The sequence below is a fragment of the Sturnira hondurensis genome, unplaced genomic scaffold (genome assembly GCF_014824575.4).
Source record: "Sturnira hondurensis isolate 20B ecotype Veracruz unplaced genomic scaffold, ASM1482457v3 Scaffold0014745, whole genome shotgun sequence".
NCBI lineage: Eukaryota > Metazoa > Chordata > Mammalia > Chiroptera > Phyllostomidae > Sturnira > Sturnira hondurensis.
In genome coordinates this window covers 3495304-3515669 of record NW_028087376.1, presented here as the reverse complement: position 1 = coordinate 3515669, position 20366 = coordinate 3495304, and the positions used below count along the sequence as shown (strand labels likewise).

General features: G+C 41.9%; 1 protein-coding gene across 2 annotated transcripts in view; it reads left to right on the top strand.

Annotated features, from left to right (window-relative positions):
• The first annotated feature begins 4453 nt into the window (after positions 1 to 4453).
• The window catches only part of PHLPP2 (PH domain and leucine rich repeat protein phosphatase 2), a 68692-nt gene continuing 52779 nt past the window's right edge, over positions 4454 to 20366 (top strand). The window contains exons 1-2 of one of the 2 annotated variants that reach the window (XM_037063692.1): positions 4454 to 4605; positions 11940 to 12211. In XM_037063692.1, the coding sequence (XP_036919587.1) occupies positions 4507 to 4605; positions 11940 to 12211 (371 nt within the window). In that variant the 5' untranslated portion in view covers positions 4454 to 4506. Of the gene's footprint in view, positions 4606 to 4738; positions 5298 to 11939; positions 12212 to 20366 lie in introns of those variants that run through there. The other variant, XM_037063693.1, reaches the window with a different exon arrangement.

Sequence of the window (20366 nt, the reverse complement as noted above, 5' to 3'; positions counted from 1 at the left end):
CTAAAAGTGGATATTCACAAACTTTGTGGTGGGTGGAGAGGTGGTACCCGTCTGTGTTCTCAAGGGTTTGGGAGTGGGCAGGATCACTGAAGAGAGAACTGCTCAGAATGTACTCAAGTTTGAAACACTCTGACCAGCTTTGGCTCAAGAGGGTGGGGCTGCTTGTAGAACTGGAAGTCAGTAACTCTTTTTCAAGCAATAGCAGTGAGTGGGTCCCATCTGTGGGGTTCCAGGACCTGGAACACATGAACAGAAGAAAATGCCGAAGCGGCTTGTACAGTTGCTTCAAGAACTACCACGAGGCCTATCCTGGCTTCAAGATAGAGCATTGGAGTTTATTTGTTTTTTGTTTTTGGAACCTGCTGTTGCGCTTTGTGTGTTTTGTTTTTGTTTTCTGTTGGGGGGCCTCAAGGGAAAGAGCTTCTGAAGTCTTTCCTCTGTGAACTCCCACTGTGTCCCTGTAAAGTCCCTCCCCCCCAAATATTGTAAGTTACATTTTCATTAAATCCCTTCACATCTTCTTTACTGTAAAATTATTAAAAGGCTGTTTCCAAGTGGGACAGCTAATGAAATTCTAATTATTGCAGACATATTTTTGAGATGTAAAAAAAATTTAAAATTAAATGATAAGTCTTAGACGCGAGTGAGGAATAAAATGGATGTAAACATTTACTTGGGATGCATTAGAATTCTGCTGTGTGTATTGTCTTTTGGTTGAAACAAATTATGAACAGTGACTAATAATAAAAAAGTCAATAATCAACGATTTAAAATTTGCTTCCTCGCTTCTTACAAGTGGATTAAAGAAGCCTTGAATGAATTCTTATTCCAGAGCTTAGAGCTAAGCTTACTGATCTTTTGATGTTCCTTTTATACAGAAATCTCATCAAGAGGAATTTGAACAACTTTAAAAAAACTTGTAGACAGTGAAAAGTGCAGTGAGAAATTTTAACTATATGATTATATCCATTCTTCTCCACAAAGGCGAATGCTCACACAAGGCAAAGAAATCCTATCAGGGTGAAGCGAAGGTATGAGCGGAGGTTACAGGGTTTCAGTTACAAGCTTTTACTTGTGAATTGTGCAAGTTTATCTGTGACTGGGAAGAGAAGAATGGCCAAAATGAATTATACTTCCAGATCTTTTTTATACAAACTCATAAAAGTGAGAGTGGTTGGAAGCGCTACGTTCTCTGTTCCTCAGATGATTCCTGATGGTTCCTTGGTGTAGACTCGGGACATTGTGACAGACCCCTAACTGGGAAGGAGAAAGACGCAGTCCTTGGTAGTCATCTGGTTCTGCGGAAGGGCCCTCTGGCACTGTTCGATAAGTGACGTTCCTGTTGTAATCTTTACTGACATGTGCCTTAAAAGTAATCTTTTGTTTCCAGTATTAAATTTAGCTCACACCTTCATCTATATGTAATTAAGTGAAAATACAAAAACTACAATAGAAAAGTTTAGCAACTAATGGACTCCAGATATTTACTTAACAATACAAGGAGTACTGTTCTGATTTGAATTTCAGTCTGGAAGGACCAAATTAATTTTACCACTTTTAAAAGGGATTCCCATGCTATTTCCTCCCCTAGTTCAATTGTCTGCATATTCAAAAAGTATAAAAATGTTCAATGAAGAAATCCCTTCAAATTTTGAAGCCAGATAAATACTGCTTATTTGGAACCAAAATAAGAAATATCTAAATCTGCTCAACCTATGGTAGAATAACGGGATTTAGGCCTAAAGATGACTTTGTAATCTGAACTAGTGGGGACAGCCCTTAACTAAGACAATGTAGTAAATTCTTAGGGTTCCTCTATGAAGATTTGATAGATAGTAATTTTCCCCCTTTAAGATATCCTTTCCCTTTTGTAGGGAGGGTTAGGAAGAGCTCCTGAGATTAAAGCTGTGTGTATGTTGGGGGGGGGGCATGGGCGTGCAGATCGGGAGACAGGTATGCACAGCTGCTTGTAGGAAGGATACACAGAGAGAGGGGTCTAATGACTTCTGTGTCTCTTGGCTTGACCCAAACGGTGATTTTTGTGATGATGAACCTGCAGTGAGGGCAGATGGATTTTTGTACCAAAAAATCCCAGAGGAATTTATTTTTAGGGTTAGTCTCAGCTGTTTACCATTTCCAGAAATTGTAGTTACATAACCCTTGGCATACATAATGCACACTGCCTTGAACTGGGGAGAATATGGAATATGTGACCTTTGAAACAGTATAAAATGTTAATGGCAGTACATGATTTGAAAAGAAAAACCAACCTAGAATCAACTGGTGGTTACTACTTACTGAATTGGATCTTAAATCATGAAGACTTTTAAAGGTAGCTGCATTATGAATTATCCCCTGCAGTATCTGGGCTGGTAGCTTTTTTGTATTTTTCTCCTTTTGAAAAAAGTACTACTGTTCCTAAAAAAGTAGTAAAGACATAACTGTAGCATATGCTTGTATTTTGATGCTATCACCCATCAATTAAACAAAGACAAACCACCCATCATCTACCACCACTATTGTCCAGTCAACTCAAATGCTGGTCCCAGGACATCAGTAAAGAGCCTCTGCTCATGAGATCTGGAAAACGTAACAAACAGGCTGTTAGAAACACTAATTCTGAATCACAGTTTTATTCTTTCCACTATCTGCTTGCTGTTCGTCAGGTCCATGTCTGCCTAGTGTTCTTGCCAGAAGAATTACCCAATAAGCATTAAATGGGAATTTAATAATACCTTGAGTAGCTTTCTTGAAAGTAATTTCAAGATAGAGGAAAAAACCAGGAAGTAAACAACCTAAGAGCTTTTTTCACCTTACACCAAGACATATGTGAGACAGTTTTTAATTCATTAAAATGAGACAAAGAAATGAAGATCACTGGAGGCTGAATTTTTGTATACACAAGGCAACTCCTGTAAAGGGAGAAAGTAGTGACCAAGCTTACAGGAGAAATAATCTGTACAGGATCAGAATCTTTGCAAGAGTCAGACTTTGTCTTGGAATTTGAAGTATCTACAAATGCATACCTATCATAGCAGAAAGGGGCACAGACTGTACTAGTTTAGATCACAAACTCTTGTTCTAAGCCCGTAACTAAAACATAGTTGGTCTGAACTAGGCAAACTGAAGCAATGGATAACAGGTGATACTATCTTTACTGATTATTCAAAACTTAAGAAATTTTTTTGTAAGTTGCTTGAAGATTCATTAACACCTGTGTAAAGGGAATCTAAAAATCCAGAAGTCTAGGTGTCCTAGGAAAATTGGGACAGAATGAACAATGATATTCTGATGAACTGAACCTTAAATTTGGAAATTCACATGTATAGTGACTATGAATCCTTAACTCTGTACTAAGAATGTTGCATGCATTCACAAAATCTTTGCAACTGTTAGGCAGGTATTAATTTGTTTCACAGATTTGTTTCAAAGTCTAAGATCAAGTAACTTTCACAAGAGTATAGATCTACACATGAGGGTTAGCAACAGGGGAGTGGGAGGAGGGGAAGGGAGAAGGTACAGAAAATAAGCATAGACGGTAGGTAGAAAATAGATAAGGGGGAGGGCAAGAATAGTATGGGCAATACAGAATCTGAAGAACTTGAGACACATGGACATAAACTAAAGGGGGGAATGGTGGGGGAGGGGTGTGCAGGGTGGAGGGGAATGAAGGGGGAATAGAACAACTGTAATGGCATAATCAATAATATATTTTAAAAAGTACAGACCTAGTAAGAGGTAGAGCTGAGACTTGGAATCTGGCTTTTTGATTTCAACTTTGGCTCACTGGCCCGCCACAAAACCACCACCAACTGGGAAACTTGACTTCTAAAGATTTTATGAATCACCTCTGCAAATAACAAAAAGGACATAAACTAAAGGGGGGGGGGCCATATCACTGCTTGAGACAGGGAACTGAATTCTCATTTTCTACATGAGAAACGGATTTAAAATGTGGATGGAAGGTGAGTTAACATTTTGTACACAGGGTTGAGTGGAATTTGTTGCAAGTCGTGAGCACCTCCAATAAGGAAAAAGTCCTCGCTAAGGTGAGTATTCTCAATAATTCATTCAATGACTTTGCAAGTGAGGATGACAGGCCCATGCACAAGTAGGAAGAGAGGAAACATCTTGAGTAAAGTTGCAAGAGCCGCCCTCTGTGAGAGCAGCGTCCTGTCACCGCTGACACCTGCCCTTTGTCCAGCCCGTACTAAGGAGGCAGGGATGCAAATAACCCTTCTTGAGCCTCGGTTTGCCAAACAGAGAGCTGGCGGCAGCGGAGGCCCAGCCCTGCGGTGTCACCGGGCTCCGCCTGCGACTCTAGGCGCTAGGCGCCCTGGACGCATATCGCCCGCAGCTACGCAGATCCTACGGGGTTGCGGGAGGGGCGGGGCCCGGGGCGGGTCTGGCGGCCGCGGGGGCGGGGCCGCGGGCTGCTCTCGCGCGCCGCCGAGGCTCCGCGCGCCGTCGCGCCGGCCGGGCGTCCCTGTGCAGCTTCTGCCTCGGATGGGGGAGGTGGAGCCCGGGCCCGCGGGCCCGCTCGAGCCCCCGGAGCCGCCAGAAGCACCCGCGAGTCGCCGGACCGGCGGGATTCGGGTTCTGAAGGTGAGGAGGGGCGGGCAAGCGGGTTGGGAAAGGAGCAAAGGCGGGGACCGGCCGCCCTTGCCCCGCACGTTGGCCGTGGCAGCCGGCGACCCCCGCCCCTGGTCAGTCCTCTTGGCTGCGTGGCCGCCCCGCAACTCGGCTGGGGGCGCCGCGGCCCCTGCCCAGGCCTCCGCGCTGGCCCCTGCCGAGGCCTGGGCCGCCTGCGTCCCCTCCCCTGCTCATCCTCCTGCGTCCCCTTTGCTGCTCATCTCTGGCTGGCCACGAGCCTCCTCTCCCGCAGGCCCACGCCTTGGGTCCGGCGTCCGCCCAGCCGCCGCCGCTTAGTGGCTCCTTTGGGACTCGGGGCCGGCTTCTGCCTCCCTCGGCCGCGCGTGGGGCCCGGAGGCCGGGCTGGAAGTACGCAGGGCTTCCTCCCCGGACACCTGAAGACATCACCCCAGCGGGAGGATGGCGGCGGTGATTGGCTGAGTACTGCGGTGTGCTTGGGGCTGCGCCGGGTGCAGCGGACCGGCTCTGCCCGCCAGGCTTTACCACCGAAGTTAAGACTCGGCTTCCCGCCCCGAGGCGCTGGCCTGGTAGCTCGTCCTGCCCCGCCTGGAGGGAGAATCCCCGGAGGAGCTTCTTCTCTGGGAATAGCTGGGCGTGTTGCAGAAGGGAGGGGATTGGACAAAACGGGGCATTCCTGCTTGTCGGTGCGGGCCTAACCATCCAGGGTGACGGTAATGGGGGAGCCGTTATGCAACAGGCAGCTTGCAGGGCTTTTTGGCAGGAATTAGGGGAGTAGGAGGACATGAAAGCAAATGCAGGCAAATGGGGGAGCGTGGAGCCTGGAAGGTGATGACAAGAAGTTCAGATGCGGGGAGGGATGTGGGGAGGGATGTGGGGAGGGGACGGCGAAGATGGTTAAAGAAGGGGTTGTGGGGATGGAGGGGATGGAGTTTCTGCTAGCCTTTGAAATAGTTAGAAGGATTTTTTTCTGTAGGTCAAATGTGTCTAGGTGTCTTCTGGAGATGGAATGGAATTCCTTTCAGAGTACCAGAAGAGAAATCGCCAGGATTTCAAACTTGCCAGGGAGAGGGAAGAGAAATAAGAAAATTTAGCAGATAGGATGTATTTCAAAATCAAAAATACTTTGCAAAACAATAAAAATGCATGAGTTGTTAATTGGGAATGAGGGTGAGCAAAATATACTTGTCATTAAGATTATTAGTAGGACATCACAAAGATGGGGACACTGAAAAAATAATAGATTTGAAGCATCTGGCGAATCCATAAAACAACATAAAATAGAACTCTGTAAAACATTAGTTTTTCAGCTACTACTCTCCAATCTTAATCCAGTGATTTAAAGAAATAACTTTCCACAGTTTATCTCCTGCATAAACCTTTTACGTATTAATTGTAACTTATTTAACCGTAAGTTGCAAATATAATTAATCAAAAGCTTTTGGATGTTTATTTAAAACCATAAGGTCACAGGGTCACAAAAATGTAAATTGTGACTCTCCCCCCCCCAAAAAAAAAGTTTAACCAGCCTGATTTATCAGGAAATGGCAGGTCTGAGAGGTAGGTAATGCCCTTTGCCCTAGAAAGTAAACAACTTTAGCTTTTTTAGTAAGAACTTCTTTGTGTGTGGGGAGAGTTGTGAGAAGAAAGGAATTGAAAAATAATATTTGTTTTTTTGTTTATGAGAGGAAGTTGGAGTGGGGAGAGAAACAAACATCGATCAGTTGTTTCACTTACGCATTCATGGGTTGTTTGATATACTCTGACCTGGTATTGAACCTGCAACCTTGGCTTTGACCAACTAAGGTACCCCTCCAGGGCTGAGAAATGATCATCTTTATTGAAGGGTCCTACCTTCCTGTACTTCCAGGAGTTGGTCAAACCTACCCCTGGTTCCCTGGGCTTCCAATCTGGGGACCATTAGAAAAATTCTTGAAATTGATCTTGATATTAGCACTCAGCTGGTGGTGTGGGAGGCTGGCAGTATCTAAGGCCCTTCAATCTTTTGCTTTATTGTGTGTGGTTAATGCTTTAATAATCCTTGCAAAGAAATGGGACCCACTATGGAGAATAGGTGCTATGTGTTCTACTAAGTGCTACTAGGTGCTAAAAGTGTCCTGAAGTAGCTGAGCAGTTGAGTTTTGTCCCAGGTGAAACTTGGAAAAGAATATATAAGCAGAAAACTTCCTGAATTGGGAGGAAAGTCCTAATCTCCAACATGTTATTCTCTGAAGACCCTTTGAAAATGGCTTATTCTTTTGTGTACCTTTTTTATACTTGATACCAAATTATGAACATAATATTGTCAGAAAATATAGATCTCGATAAAAAGTCTAATTTAACAAACCAGTGTACTTTAGCCAAATTAGAGGTGGGTCTGTCTCTGTAGGGTATTGGAAAATTTGATTCAAAACCTGCCCCCAAATGAAAAAAACAAAAACAAAAAACAAACCTGCCCCCAAATTTGTTTAGCAAGTTACTATTTAGGATGTACCTCTTTGTAGTTGTAGTTGGAATATGGTGTGATATTTTTAATGTTCTTAAGATTATTGGGAGTATCTTTTGAAGCATAAATTTTCTACATATTTCCTCCAATTTGGAGATTTTTTTAAAAAAGATTTTATTTATTCATCTTTAGAGAGGAAGGGAAGGAGAGAAGGAGAGAAATATCGATGTATGGTTGCCTCTCATGAGTCCCCTGCGGGGAACTGGCCTGCAACCCAGGCATGCGCCCCGACTGGGAATCAAACTGTGATCCTGTGGTTCACAGGCCTGAGCTCAATCCACTGAGCTACACCAGCCAGGGCCAATTTGGAGATTTTTTTTACTCAGTCTGTAAAAGTTATGAAGTTACAACTGATCTAGTCAAAGAATGTGATTAGTTTTTTTGAATAGTTGTCAAGTCTTGATCAAATGTGTATATGGTTTTATTTTACTTATTTATTTGAAAAATATGTTTATTGACTTTGGAGATAGAGGGAGGAAGAGAAAGAAACATCTATGTGAGAAACATTGATTGGTTGCCTCCCATGTGTTCCCTGACTGGGGGTATCGAACAGGTAACCTAGGTATGTGCCATGACCAGGAATCAAACCCACAACCTTTTGGTGTGTGGGATGATGGTCCAACCAACCAAGCCACACTGGCCAGGGCTGAATGTGGTTTTAAAAAATTAATTAATACATGCCCTGGCCAGTGTGGCTCAGTGGATTGAGTGCTGGTCTGCAAAGCAGAGGGTCGCTGGTTCGATTCCCAGTCAGGGCACATGCCTGGGTTGCACAGGCCAGGTTCCCAGTTGGGGGTGTGCAAGAGGTAACCACACATTGATGTTTCTCTTCCTCTCTTTCTCCCTCCCTTCCCCTCTCTCTAAAAATAAATAAGTAAAATTCCTTAAAAATTAATTAATACCAAAAAGATTTTAATGAACTAAAATATTCTTCCTCTCTTTATCTCATCCCAGCCCTTACAGAGTATTTGCAGCCCCAGTCAGGTAGGTCAGTTGGTTAGAGCGTTGTCCCTGTGCACCGAAGTTGTGGGTGCAATCCCTGGTCAGGGCAGGTAGAAGAATCAACCAGTGACAGTGTAAATAAGTGGGACAGCAAATAAATGTTTCTCTTTCTGTCCCTCACTCTCTGAAATCAATAAATAAAAATAAAAAAACAAGAACAAAATATTTAACATGTATATTCACAGAGATGAGCCCACTGTTTTGAAGTTTGAATGCAGGAACATAAGATATTTTACATTCAAAGAGTGCTCATTGGGCATGGAGAGCTACTTTACAAGGCCCTGTTTTTACCATGCATACTTTAGGGTTAATTGTTGGTGGCCTTTAATAGTTTATCACCTTTGAACTGGTCACAGCCTTCATATATTCATTTTTAGAGATTGAAAGCATAAAACTGAAGCGGGTGCTTAATTCATGGCTTACTCTAAAGACTTTTGCTTTTTATAAATATCTTAAATCTTAAATCTGTTCTTTATACACTTGTGTGATGTGAAAGGTGATTGTAGTTGTATTTTCTTCTAAATAAGGTTGTCAACAGTTCTTAGTAAGAGTGAGGGTGGGAGGAAATAAAATGTTCTCAATCTAGCAATTCCAATGGAGTAGTGACTGTAAACGCTGAAAGCATCTCAGGATGGCACTGGCCTTCCCAGCAGTTACCTGATGCATCGGGCAGTGGAGGAGAAAGCACTAGGTAATTCAGCAGTGGCTAATAATAGCTAAGCGGTCTATCTAGATTGCTGCTGCAAGGCCTGTGCTTTCTCAGTGTCTGGGCCTTTTAAATGTCCGTTGGTATCTACTGAAAGTCTAAGTTAGTGGTTTGTCTTCAGTGGAATGTATCATATAACCAGGAGGTACATTCTTTGACCAGCAACACATGTTTCAACAATGTAAAGTTCTTTAAGGAATTTATAGTCTTAAAGGAAGTATGTATACACATTAAAAATGACTTAAAAATCCTCAAGAAAAATCATGGATGAACTAATGTAATACTTCCTGGGGCCTTTCTTGACTTTTCTAAGACTGAGAAAGTTAGTGGGCTAACTGACTTTTTAAAGAGATTTATTTATTTTTAAGAGATTTTTAAAGAGATTTATTTATTATGAGATTTTTCATTTTCCAAGAGAGGGGAAAGGAGGGAGAAAGAGAGGGAGAGAAACATCAGTGTGAGAGAGAAACATCAGTTGGCCACCTCTTGCACACCTCCAACCAGAGACCTGGCCCGCAACCCAAGCATGTGCCCTGATTAGGAATCGAAGGAGCAACCTTTTCGTTCACAGGCCGGCGCCTAGTCTAGTGAGCCACACCAACCAGGGCTAAAGAAGCTTTCTGACGCTTGTGTGGAATAGTGTCTACTTACTCACCTTTAATGGCAGGAGCGAAATTTCTCTCAGCTGAGTGCCGAACTTCATTGTATAAATGTGCCTTCGAGAATACTGCTTTCAGATGAACCACTTGATCTTTCCCAAACATTAAAAAGTAGAGAGTATTTAAAATTATCCAGTGAATTACTCAGTGGTTAAAATGATGGCATTCAGTGGTACAAATATGATGGCCCCTGTGTTTATAAAGTAAGTAGTTGGAAGCCCTTTTTTAGTCCTTAGATATTTAGCCTTAAGAAAATGGTCTCTAAAGCAAAATGGTCTTGATGAGAAGGAGACCTTGTTCCCACTTGTTGCAGGGGTTTATCCTACTTATCTGAAATTAGAATCAGTAATGCTTTTCATGGTTTTGAATAGCTGTACTCAAATCCCTAAATCTGCAAAATGACTGATTTACCTGTGTTTTCCTAAACTTAAACAATGAAGCCATTCTCATTCTTATTTTCTTCCCACGTGGGATTTACCTTCTAACTTTTCATTCCCCTTTCTTTACCCTCTTTAGATCTGAAGCTTAGATGCTACAATCATCCTAAAATATTAACCTCAGTAATTACAAAAATAATATCGTAAAAGTATTTTATTTACTTTTTTGGCTGGTACAAAGAAAAGATTGTAGAGTTCTCTATAAAAATGGAGATTTTCCCCACCAAGGTTGTTTAACTTCTGGCCAGGTCTGATCCGGGTTACCTGCAGATGGGGATACATTTCTGTGTTGTCAGCTGAGTTCTTCTTGTACTTCCGTGCCGTCCGTGCCAGGTGTCAAGGCGCTATGATAGAATCTCCATGTAGAAGACAGGAAGAAATACTAAATAAATAACTAAAACCCGTGTGATCTGCATGGTAATGGAAGTCATGTTCAAGGTGACGTTCTGCGGAAGACAGAGTAATCATTAACTCTTTCTAGGTAGGAGGAGAAAAATGGAAATGGGAGACATGGAAGTTTCCATAGTGAGGGCAGAGAGGGTGACATCTGTGTAGAGTTTTGGAGAATGAGTAGTCAGGTGGACAAGATGGAGGAGGGTATTTCAGACAAGTCACAAAACTGCAGATTAGTTCGTGTGTTTGGGGACAGTACTGAAACAGAGGGAAAGGTGTGACACTGGAGAGGTAGTTAGTGTTGTTGTTAGTGGAAGTTTCTTTTAAAGGGAACAGAAATGGCTTGTCGTAAAAATGGAGCAGGTAAATGTTGGTCTTCAGAGTTTTGTTTTATTGCTGTAGCAGTTGTTTTTGCCTTGAGATAACAGTGACCCCACAGTGTGTATGAATTCCACGTGCTTAAATTATCAAAGGCAACAGTAGTTTTTTGTAACGTGGTGAGAATTGAGAGAATATTTGTGCAGTATTGTGTTGATTCTTCACTTGCTTATTTGGGATATGAGGCCGAGGGTCAGGACCCTAGAGGAAATTTCAATTTGCAAAAGTGTTTATTGCAGCATTGTTACCAACAGTGAAAAATTAGAAACAAACTAAATGCCATCAGCAGGAGAATGGATAAATTGCAGAGTATTCAAAAATGGAATAAGCTGGGGTGTATTAGCATGGCTATCTCCAAATTGACGTAGAACCCGGTAAAAATACTGCAGTCCAAAACAAGTATGTTAGGAATTAAAGTCTTAAATCTTGTGAAACAATACCTATATAGTTTATAGGTGTGCACAAATATGGCAAACATGAAAAGGCAGGGAATGATAAATACCAAATGCAGTAGAGTGTGTGTTTCCTGGGAGAGCAGAGGGGTGTGGGATTGGGATGGAGTACCAGGTGGCCTCAGCTGAATGTGTAAGAATGTATTGTATATATGTTCTTTATTGATTTTTATGTATTTTTAAAATATTTTATTATCTTTAGAGGGGAAGGGAAGGAGAGAAATGTCAATGTATGGTTGCCTCTCGTGAGTCCCCTGCTGGGAACTGGCCTGCAACCCAGGCATGTGCCCTGACTGGGAATCGAACTGCGGTTGTTTGGTTCACAGGCCCGTGCTCAATCCACTGAGCTACACCAGCCAGGGCTGTATATATGTTCTTTAGAATAATGATTGGGACCAAATATGATGAAATATTTAAATTTGTTAAAATTGAGTAGTAGATACACAGATGTTTTATTGTTCTTGACATTTCCGTTGAATGCCTCAGTGAGTGGAGTGCCAAATAATGTTTCTGTCTCTCTTTCTACCGCCCTCCCGCATTCCCTCCTTCCCTTCCTCTCTCTCTAAAATTTAAAATTAAAAAAAGAAATGATGATGGATGAGACATGAATAGCTTATAACAGTAAAGAAAACTAACTCAGCCAAGTTAAGAATGGGCATGGCAAGTGTGGCGACCTCTGAGAGGAGGTGAGACTTGATTGAGCAGAGTATTGGTGAATATAGAGCAGAAAGGTAGGGTGAGTACTGAACACGTCTGACTCATTTTAGCTAATGATTTTTCTCTTGATTTTTTTAGAGAAATATGAAACGCAATGGAAGCAGAAATTGTTTGAATAGGAGAAGTAGGTTTGGTTCCCGAGAAAGAGACTGGCTGAGAGAAGACGTGAAGAGAGGCTGTGTGTACCTGTATGGAGCAGACACGGCCCCTGCCTCTGCAACCTCTGCAGCCTCCGCCTCTGCCTCTGACTTACATCTTGTCCTGTGCACAGTGGAGACACTAGCATCAGAAATATGTGCTGGAGAGGGAAGGGAAAGCCTGTACTTACAGCTTCATGGAGACCTGGTCAGGTAAGGTCTGAATTGTACCATGCTTGCTCTGCTGTGGTGTAAGTAGTGTGTGTTTCTGCTTGGAAGTGAGCTTTGGGCTTTTCGTTGGGCTGGACCTGATGCCGACTGTGTGGTCAACAGGCTTGAAAAAAGGTTTGTTCCTAGAATGACGATGTTGTGGTTCTTAAATTTGAAAACTACCAGTGAATGAAAATTTGAAGTTACTTAATTTGGATTACATAATAGGTCAGATATCTAAATCTAAATAAATACTGTAAAAGCTTTTTCTTAAAAAAAGTAACACATGAAACTAGAATGAAATTGAAATGCGTAAAGGAAATAGAGTAATATATATGTCTCTTTACATATAAATTTAAAAACAAATGGTTCTATGTATAACATATTATTAATTTAATATTATTTAGAAGTCTTTCCATATTAATTGTATAGTTTTACTTTATTTAGTGGCTGCATAGTATTCCATTTTTATGAGTCTACCATAATTTCAGCCAGCCTTCTATTATGGACATTGAGAGTGTTGATATTTTTTTATTTCTGTGAAGAGTGCTGCCAAGCATATCCTTGTACCTGGGATATTTCTGCTGCGTGGGGGCCACCTGTAGGGTGAACTCCTGGAAGTTGAATTGCTGGACCAAACGTTATGTGTACTGATCATTTTGATACATATTGTCCAATTCCTCTTTGTAGAAGTTATACTTTGATGAATAACCTATTCCCCTTACTTTCTCTAGAACGTGTTGGTGTTAAATTCTGTGTGTGAATGCAGACACACACTCGAGCACGAGTGCACACTTGCTTGTGAGTGGGAGCGATTGTCAGCAGCTTTAGATCAGAGGATCGTGAAGTCAGTGTTCCTAGGGCAGATGCTTTTTCAGCCCTAATGACTTAGACTTCTGCAAATCGGTTGGGAATTTTCCTTTGTCATTTTAATTTTTATTTATCCTAATAAGTGAAGTTGAGCATTTTTCCATAGGTTTAAAATTGTTTGTATGAAGAAGAAAAGTGCCCTGGCTGGTGTAGCTCAGTGGATTGAGCACGGGCCTGTGAACCACACGATCGCAGTTCGATTCCCAGTCAGGGCACATGCCTGGGTTGCAGGCCAGTTCCCAGCGGGGGACCCACGAGAGGCAACCGTACATTGATATTTCTTTCCTTCCCTTCCTCTCTAAAGATAAATAAAATATTTTTAAAAAAAGAAGAAAAGTTTTCTTATAGTAGTTGTAAGTGGTGAATATGAACTCTCTGATTCATTTTTTTAAATTACTATTTAAATTAGATGCCGAATAAGAGCTCTTTGTGCCCAACCAGTGACTTTCTCTCCTCCCCCCTTCTCTGTAACAAATAGATGTCCTGAAGCAGAATTCAGAGCTGTGGGTTCAGTACTATTGAACGTGAGAAAGGAAGCTCCTACTTACACCTAAAATGTGGTGATAATAGTGACACCTTTAGCTGAGCTAAAAATTGGTGTCATTTTAGAAGTGTAATCTCAGGTTTTTTATTGTGTGTCCCATTTAGGGTTTGGACCGATTCCTGAAATAGTAGATTATCATTTGAATGTTTTCCTTGTTCACCATTTAACTACATTTCCTAAATCCAGTTGTAAAAGGAAAGGATCAGACGGGGAGATCCTTAAGCTTTTCTAAATCTTAATACTGATTCTGATCTAATTTTGTCAGGGAGAAAGCCTTGACCTACATACAGCTGGTGGTGATTGATGGAGTTGATGTATTTAAAATAAGACTCACTCCTGTGTGTCCTGGTGTGTGTGTATACAAAGATACTAGAAATGTGAGAAAACCCCACCTGAATTGGCTTGCTGCTACTGGTTGTGTTGTTCACTGAGAAGCTGAGTGCGATGTCATTTACTTTTGTGAATTCCAACTACTTACAGTGGAGAGTTTGTCTCTTTTAGCTCTGAGGCCTTAATAATTTTATAATGAAGTAGCTCTTTGAAGATGCAATTGATTAGAAAATAATGAAAACATGGTGGTTAGAAAAAAATGAGTATGTTTTCATTGCTGCAGCCAGAGCTCAGGAGCCTCAAAGAATGGTGATGAGGATGAGGATGGTGATGACGGCAGGACAGAGTTTAGCTTACCTTCAGTGCTGTATTTTGCTGTCAGCGTGTTTCGTACTTTACACACATTTTCTCGTTAAATCCTTACAATTCTAAGGGAGGTAATACAGCAACATATTACTCCTTTCAAATGAGGAAGAGTGAGGGTTTGCGAGAGGTCCGGTGACTGCACTGCCAGGTTACCTGCCGGAATCCCTGCCGTGGCGGCGTTTGTGCCTTGAGGTAACAGTGACCCACAGTATGCGGGGGACAAGACAGATGATGGGCTTGCCCGGACTGAAGGCCCTCGGGGCAGACACTGGCACAGGGTCCCTTACTCAGTTTCACTGTTCAATCATTCTCAGCTCTCTTATTCAACTGTTAATTGCTTGAGTTCAGTCTTATGTTATCTAATCAGAGGGATAGGTACTTCTTCATAATAGCCCTTTATAAGAGAGTTGACAATCTTAAGACATTATCCTCTTTAATAAATGTTTCTGCTGCTTACTGAAGTGTAATATGTATGTGTTCATTGCAGAAATTGTGGAAAATTGAAAAAGTAAAAAGAAATAATAATTTTTAATGTTTAGGCTTTTTAGATTACCGCATTTTTCAGACTATAAGACGCACTTTTTTTAACCACATTTTGTGCTTCAAAATTTTTTTTCTATTTTCCTCCTCTAAATCCTAAGTGCATCTTACAGTACGAAAAATATGGTACTTCATTTAATTCTCATGACAGTCCCATGAGGTAAATGTTATTCCCATTTTACCGATGAAGGAAATGAGGTTTAAAAAGCTTATCCATCTCACTTAAGGTTACTGAGCTGTGGGTGGTTGAGCTGGAACTTGAACTCTGGCATTCTGACACCAGCTCCCAGATATTGCCTCCCCAAGGTACCATTTTTTTTCCAGATATTTTTCAAAGTGAGTGTGTTGTGTAATTTTAAAATAGAAATTACATATTTGGGGCCATACCATATATTCAGTTATGTTTACTGCCTATCTCATTTAATTTTTGTGTGTCATTAAAAATTCCTTAGACACCAGTTTTAATTGCTACAGGATATCTCCATTGTATGGAGATATTGTTTAAAAATTGAAGAATAGTCCTGACTGGTGGGGCTCAGTGGACTGAGCACCGGCCTGTGAGCTGAGAGGGTGCTGGTGTGATTCATGGTCAGGACACATGCCTGGGTTGTGGGCCAGATCCTGATGTTTCTCTAGTTCTCATTCTCCCTCCCCTACCCTCTCTCTGGAAATAAATAAATAAAATCTTTTAAAAAATTGAAAAATAACACGTAGTGATCTAATGTCACCTGGGGAGCTTGCTAAAATACAGATTCTAATTTAGTAGGTCTGGGGTGGGGCCTGAAATTTCATATTAAACTCTTAAGTGATAGGTTGCACTTTGGGTAGCAAGGAAGTAAAATACTTAGAATGATGTCTGGCATCAAATAAGTGCTCAAAAATGTTTCCTGTTTGGGTGGTTTCAAGTCACTCAGCTCTTAAGAAGTAGTGTTGTGCTGACTAAACCTTTGCCCATAAATCTTTGCATTTTGATTTTTCTGGGCTCGGTCCTAGAAGGGGATTATTGGGACTAAACTTGCCCCGAGTGCTTTTCCAAATCTTCCATGACTTCCTTCTTTCAGTACTCTTTTTCAGTCAGGGACTTGTCCCTTAAGTAAAACTGATAGGTTACTAATTTATAGAATTTTAGCACTTGAAGGAAGAAATCATCTTCTAGGGAAATGAAGTCTACTCTACCTAATAGCTCACCCCCCCCCCCCACCTTATCTTTTTGGAAAAATGTGGAGGGGACAGGGTTTTTTGATTGTCACAACTACAGGGGCGTGTTACCAGCATCTAGAGGAAAGGGCCAGACGTGCTTAATGTACTCAATGTATGGGTGGGGCAGTCTTACACAGCAAAGAATTGCCCTGTCCAGGAGGCCGGTGAATCTCCCAAGGGGTAATCCCTGGGACCAGGCCCCTTTGTTTTGTAGATGCGAAGCAGCACCCTGGAGGGGGCAGGTTGGAAGCACATTCCTGCAGCCGCCTAGTGCTAGAGCTGTGGTTGGAACAGTGTGCTGTCTCTCAGTCCATTGCTTAGTACATGATAAGATTTGGCCTGTCCTTCTTACTGAACTGTTTCAGTGATCAGTGACTTGCTGGTGTAGCTTAGTGTGATCATTGCCCTCTGTCTGAAAAGTTGTAACAAGATCATATGTGACAAAAGGGAGTGCCCGTTGGATATCACATATTTGCTTTAATTCTTAGTCATCAAAATGACTAAGATTTCTGCGTTCGATAGGCTGTCTTTTAAAATAAGCTAAGAAGCAATAATATGTGTCACAGAAAATAATACCCTTGGGATTTGGGATTCTGAGTTCTAATTCCTTTTCTGTCACTGACTTGCTGGATGACCTCTTGCAAGTCCCTAAGAATTTGTTTACCATATTTTGATGTTATAAAAATGTAATGAAAAATCCTGTTTCAGGATGTTAACAGTGAATGTTAGACCTTGGTTTGGCTAAGGAAGAGTTCAGAGCCAAGAATTGAATGCAAAAGAAATTTTACTTAGAAAGTCATAGAAGTCGAAGAAGTGAGCCAGTGGGGCTGTGTGGACTCAGGAAACAAGTTACAGAGGCAAAAGAGGTGCCCTTTGGAGCAAAGGAGAAAGAGCAAAGGTACACGCTTGAGGGAAGAAGGGGGAAAGGCTCTGGCCTGTTAGAGAGAGGGGCAGAGAGAGGGGGAGGGAGAGAGGGGGAGGGGAGGTGGGAGGAGGATGAGAGAGTGCACACATGCAAGCAAGCACTGTAAGGGCTTTAAAGACTGGGATTTTAGGGGAGGTCTCAGGGGTCAGTCACTTTTAGGGGAGGCTCGGGAAACAAGTTACAGAGGAAAATGAAAGGTTCTTGGAGCTTTTGAGAAAGAGGGAAGCAAGGAAACAGCTTCTGAGGGAAGGTGGTAGGGAAAGGCACAGGCGTGTTCTATAGAGAAAGCCATGCTGGGTATTTATTAATCTGTCTTGAGATTATTTATGTGGCAGTCCCAGAGGAGGGTCTTAATAGAATATTCATCAACTTTCGAGGTGTACCCTTTCAGGGTCCTGTCTCTACTGATTGGTTGGTACCAGGGGTCATTTACTCAAGGCAGCTGGTCCTGACGTCAGTCATAGTGTTCCTTGTCTGGTTTTGCTGCTTATCTGGGCTTGGAGCTGAAGTACAGCTGAGGCCTAGATGTATTTGATGCAGGCCAGAAGCTCACACTGGGAGCTTGATGATTAAGGGCTGTTCTCTGGCCCCCTTGTTCATCCCCCCTCCAAGGAGGTCTAACCTGTATGACTAGCAAGAGGGAGGAAAGGTTCAGGGGAGGGTCTGAACCACATAACCAGCTGTATGAAAGGTCGGGGGTCTAAACTGCGTGACCAGTGATATGTTAGGGGAGGAAAGGTCACTCTGGGGATGAGTTTCACCCTACAATACTTGTTTTCCCAGTTGCTAGGCACCTGGGGGTTTGGCCCTGGTGACCTGTACCTGGCCCATCCTTCCTTCTCGGCTCGTGTCTGTCTAACTGCCTACTAAATCAAGGATACATACTGAATGGATTATCACTGAGGAAGGGAAAAGGAGATTATTTCTGTTTTGTGCTTCATATTCCAGTACTATTTTAACACTTTTTTTATATTTTTAAAGATATTACTTATTTATTTTAGAGAGGGTAAAGGAGGGAGAAAGAGAGGGAGAGAAACATCAATGTGTGATTGTCTCATGCGCCCCCCACTGAGGACCTGCCTGCAACCCAGGCCTGTGCCCTGACTGGGAGTCGAACCGGGACCCTGTGGTTTGCAGTCTGGCACTCAATCCACTGAGCCACGCTAACCAGGGCTATTTTAAAATTTTTTAAAAATGTGTTATACATTAATTATTTTGGTTTTATTTAAACTTTATTTGATTTTACACTTTAATACTTCTGAAATCAGCTTGTTTCTTAGAGTTGTTGTTGGTGGGTCACAACTGAAGTGGCTTTTTCCCTGAGTGGTTATTGACGTGCCATCCGGCTTATTGCAGTGCAGTTCTGGCAGTAACCATCCAGAGTTTGCAAAGACTTCACAAGTTCAAAGGCATAGGCCCCCAAACACTGCCCTTAATTCAGATTCTGCCCACATTTCTGACCAACTAGATGCAAGTTTGGGGATTTCCATAATCCCTGAATGTTCACTAATTTGCTAGGAACCACAGAACTTGACTCACAAAACTCAAGAAAGCACTATACTTAAAATTACAAGGATGCAAATCAGAACCAGCCAAATGAAGAAATGCACGGGGGTCCTGAAGGTAGAACTTACGTTACCAACTGCCATGGTTCCATCCCAAGACATTAATGTGCTCACCCACCAGGAAGCTCTGTGGAACTTGAGTTCAGTGTTTATTGGGTAGGCTTGATTGATTGAATCACTGATCATGTACTTGAACTCAACCTTTAGCCCTTTCTCCTCCCTCAAGGTTGGGCTGTCTCCTAGCCCCAACCCAATTCTCTCATCACATGGTTGGTCTTTTTGGTGGCCACTCCCCATCCTGAGTCATCACATCTCTTGGCATAAACTCAGGGTGATCCAAGGGGCTCATGAGTAAGACACTCCCATTATTTAGGAAATTCCAAGGATTTAGAACCTCCCTAACCAGGAACCAGGGACAAAGACTAGTAAGACTCTTAATTATACAACAGTGATGCACAATGATGGTGTATTAGACTTAATGGAAGTCTTCTACACCCGTTTTGCAGTATACAGTTTTCCTTTGATTGGTGAGAGTTTTAACACATAGCTAATTGCTAGCCTGTTAAACTTGTGGAACTTTGAAACACAAACTTGATCTGTAAGCACATTACAGCTTGTCCCTCCCCCTCACTCTGTCCTCTTTTAAGCAGATGAGTTTAATAAGTAAGTGGAATTAGTTCTTCATTTTCCTTGTTTTTTACAATCCTCAAAATATCTTGTTTGCTCATTTATGCTAAACTATTAAGAACAGATGTGGAGATTCTCTTGTTTTTTTCTTCTCTCACCAGGGAGAACACTTTCTTCAGGTGGAAATACATAGAGAAGAGGGTTTCAAATTACAGAGCCTTTTTTTCTAAATTTATTATTTTGTTTTATTATTTTCTAATTGAATTTGTCAGGGTGACATTGATTAATAAAATTATATAGGTTTCAGGTGTACAATTCTATATCAATTAACGGAACATTTTTAGGAAAGGAAATTTGGTCATGAAAAGTGTGTCAGAATCAGGATGTCTCCATTTCCCTTGGTTTTCTAGAGAGAAATTGAAAAATTGAACTAGTTAAATTTAACCAGAACATATTATTTCTTGGCCCTGAATATATGGTCATTATATGGAATTTTTTAAAAATATTTTATTTATTTATCTTTAGAGGGGAAGGGAAGGAGAGAGGAAGAGAAACATCAATGTATGGTTGCCTCTCATGTATCCCCCGCTGGGAACTCGCCCCTGCCGGGAACTGGCCTGCAACCCAGGCATGTGCCCTGACTGGGAATCAAACCGCGATCGTCTGGTTCGCAGGCCCGTGCTCAGTCCACTGAGCTACACCAGCCAGGGCATTTTATGGAATTTTGATAATTAAATACATTGCACTCTGTGTCCAAAAATAATAGCAGGGTTCAGGTAGACTTTGCATTATATTAGGAAGGTATCTTGAGTATCATAGATTCTTGAGTTTCAAAAGACCCTGAAGATCATCTGAACCAATATGCTTCCCAGCAGTCTGTTTTGAAATATTGGTGACAGATGGCTCTGTAGCTCCGTGAGCTATTTTGAGAGGCGGTGTGTTTCATTACTGGCAGCTCTGATTACCGAGGTCCTTCCTCATTTTAACCCACTTACCTGTGCAGCACCTTCTCGGTGTTCCTAGGCCCATTCTTTGGGGCAGTCCAGAGTACTACATCTTACCCTTTCTGACCCTGCAAGAGGTAGATAGCTGCTCATGCACTTGGCCTCCTTGTGTTCAAGTTAATCGTTAAGTCAGTCATATTACATGGCTAATTGACCTTTCTGGGATACAGATTATTAGAAGTCCCCT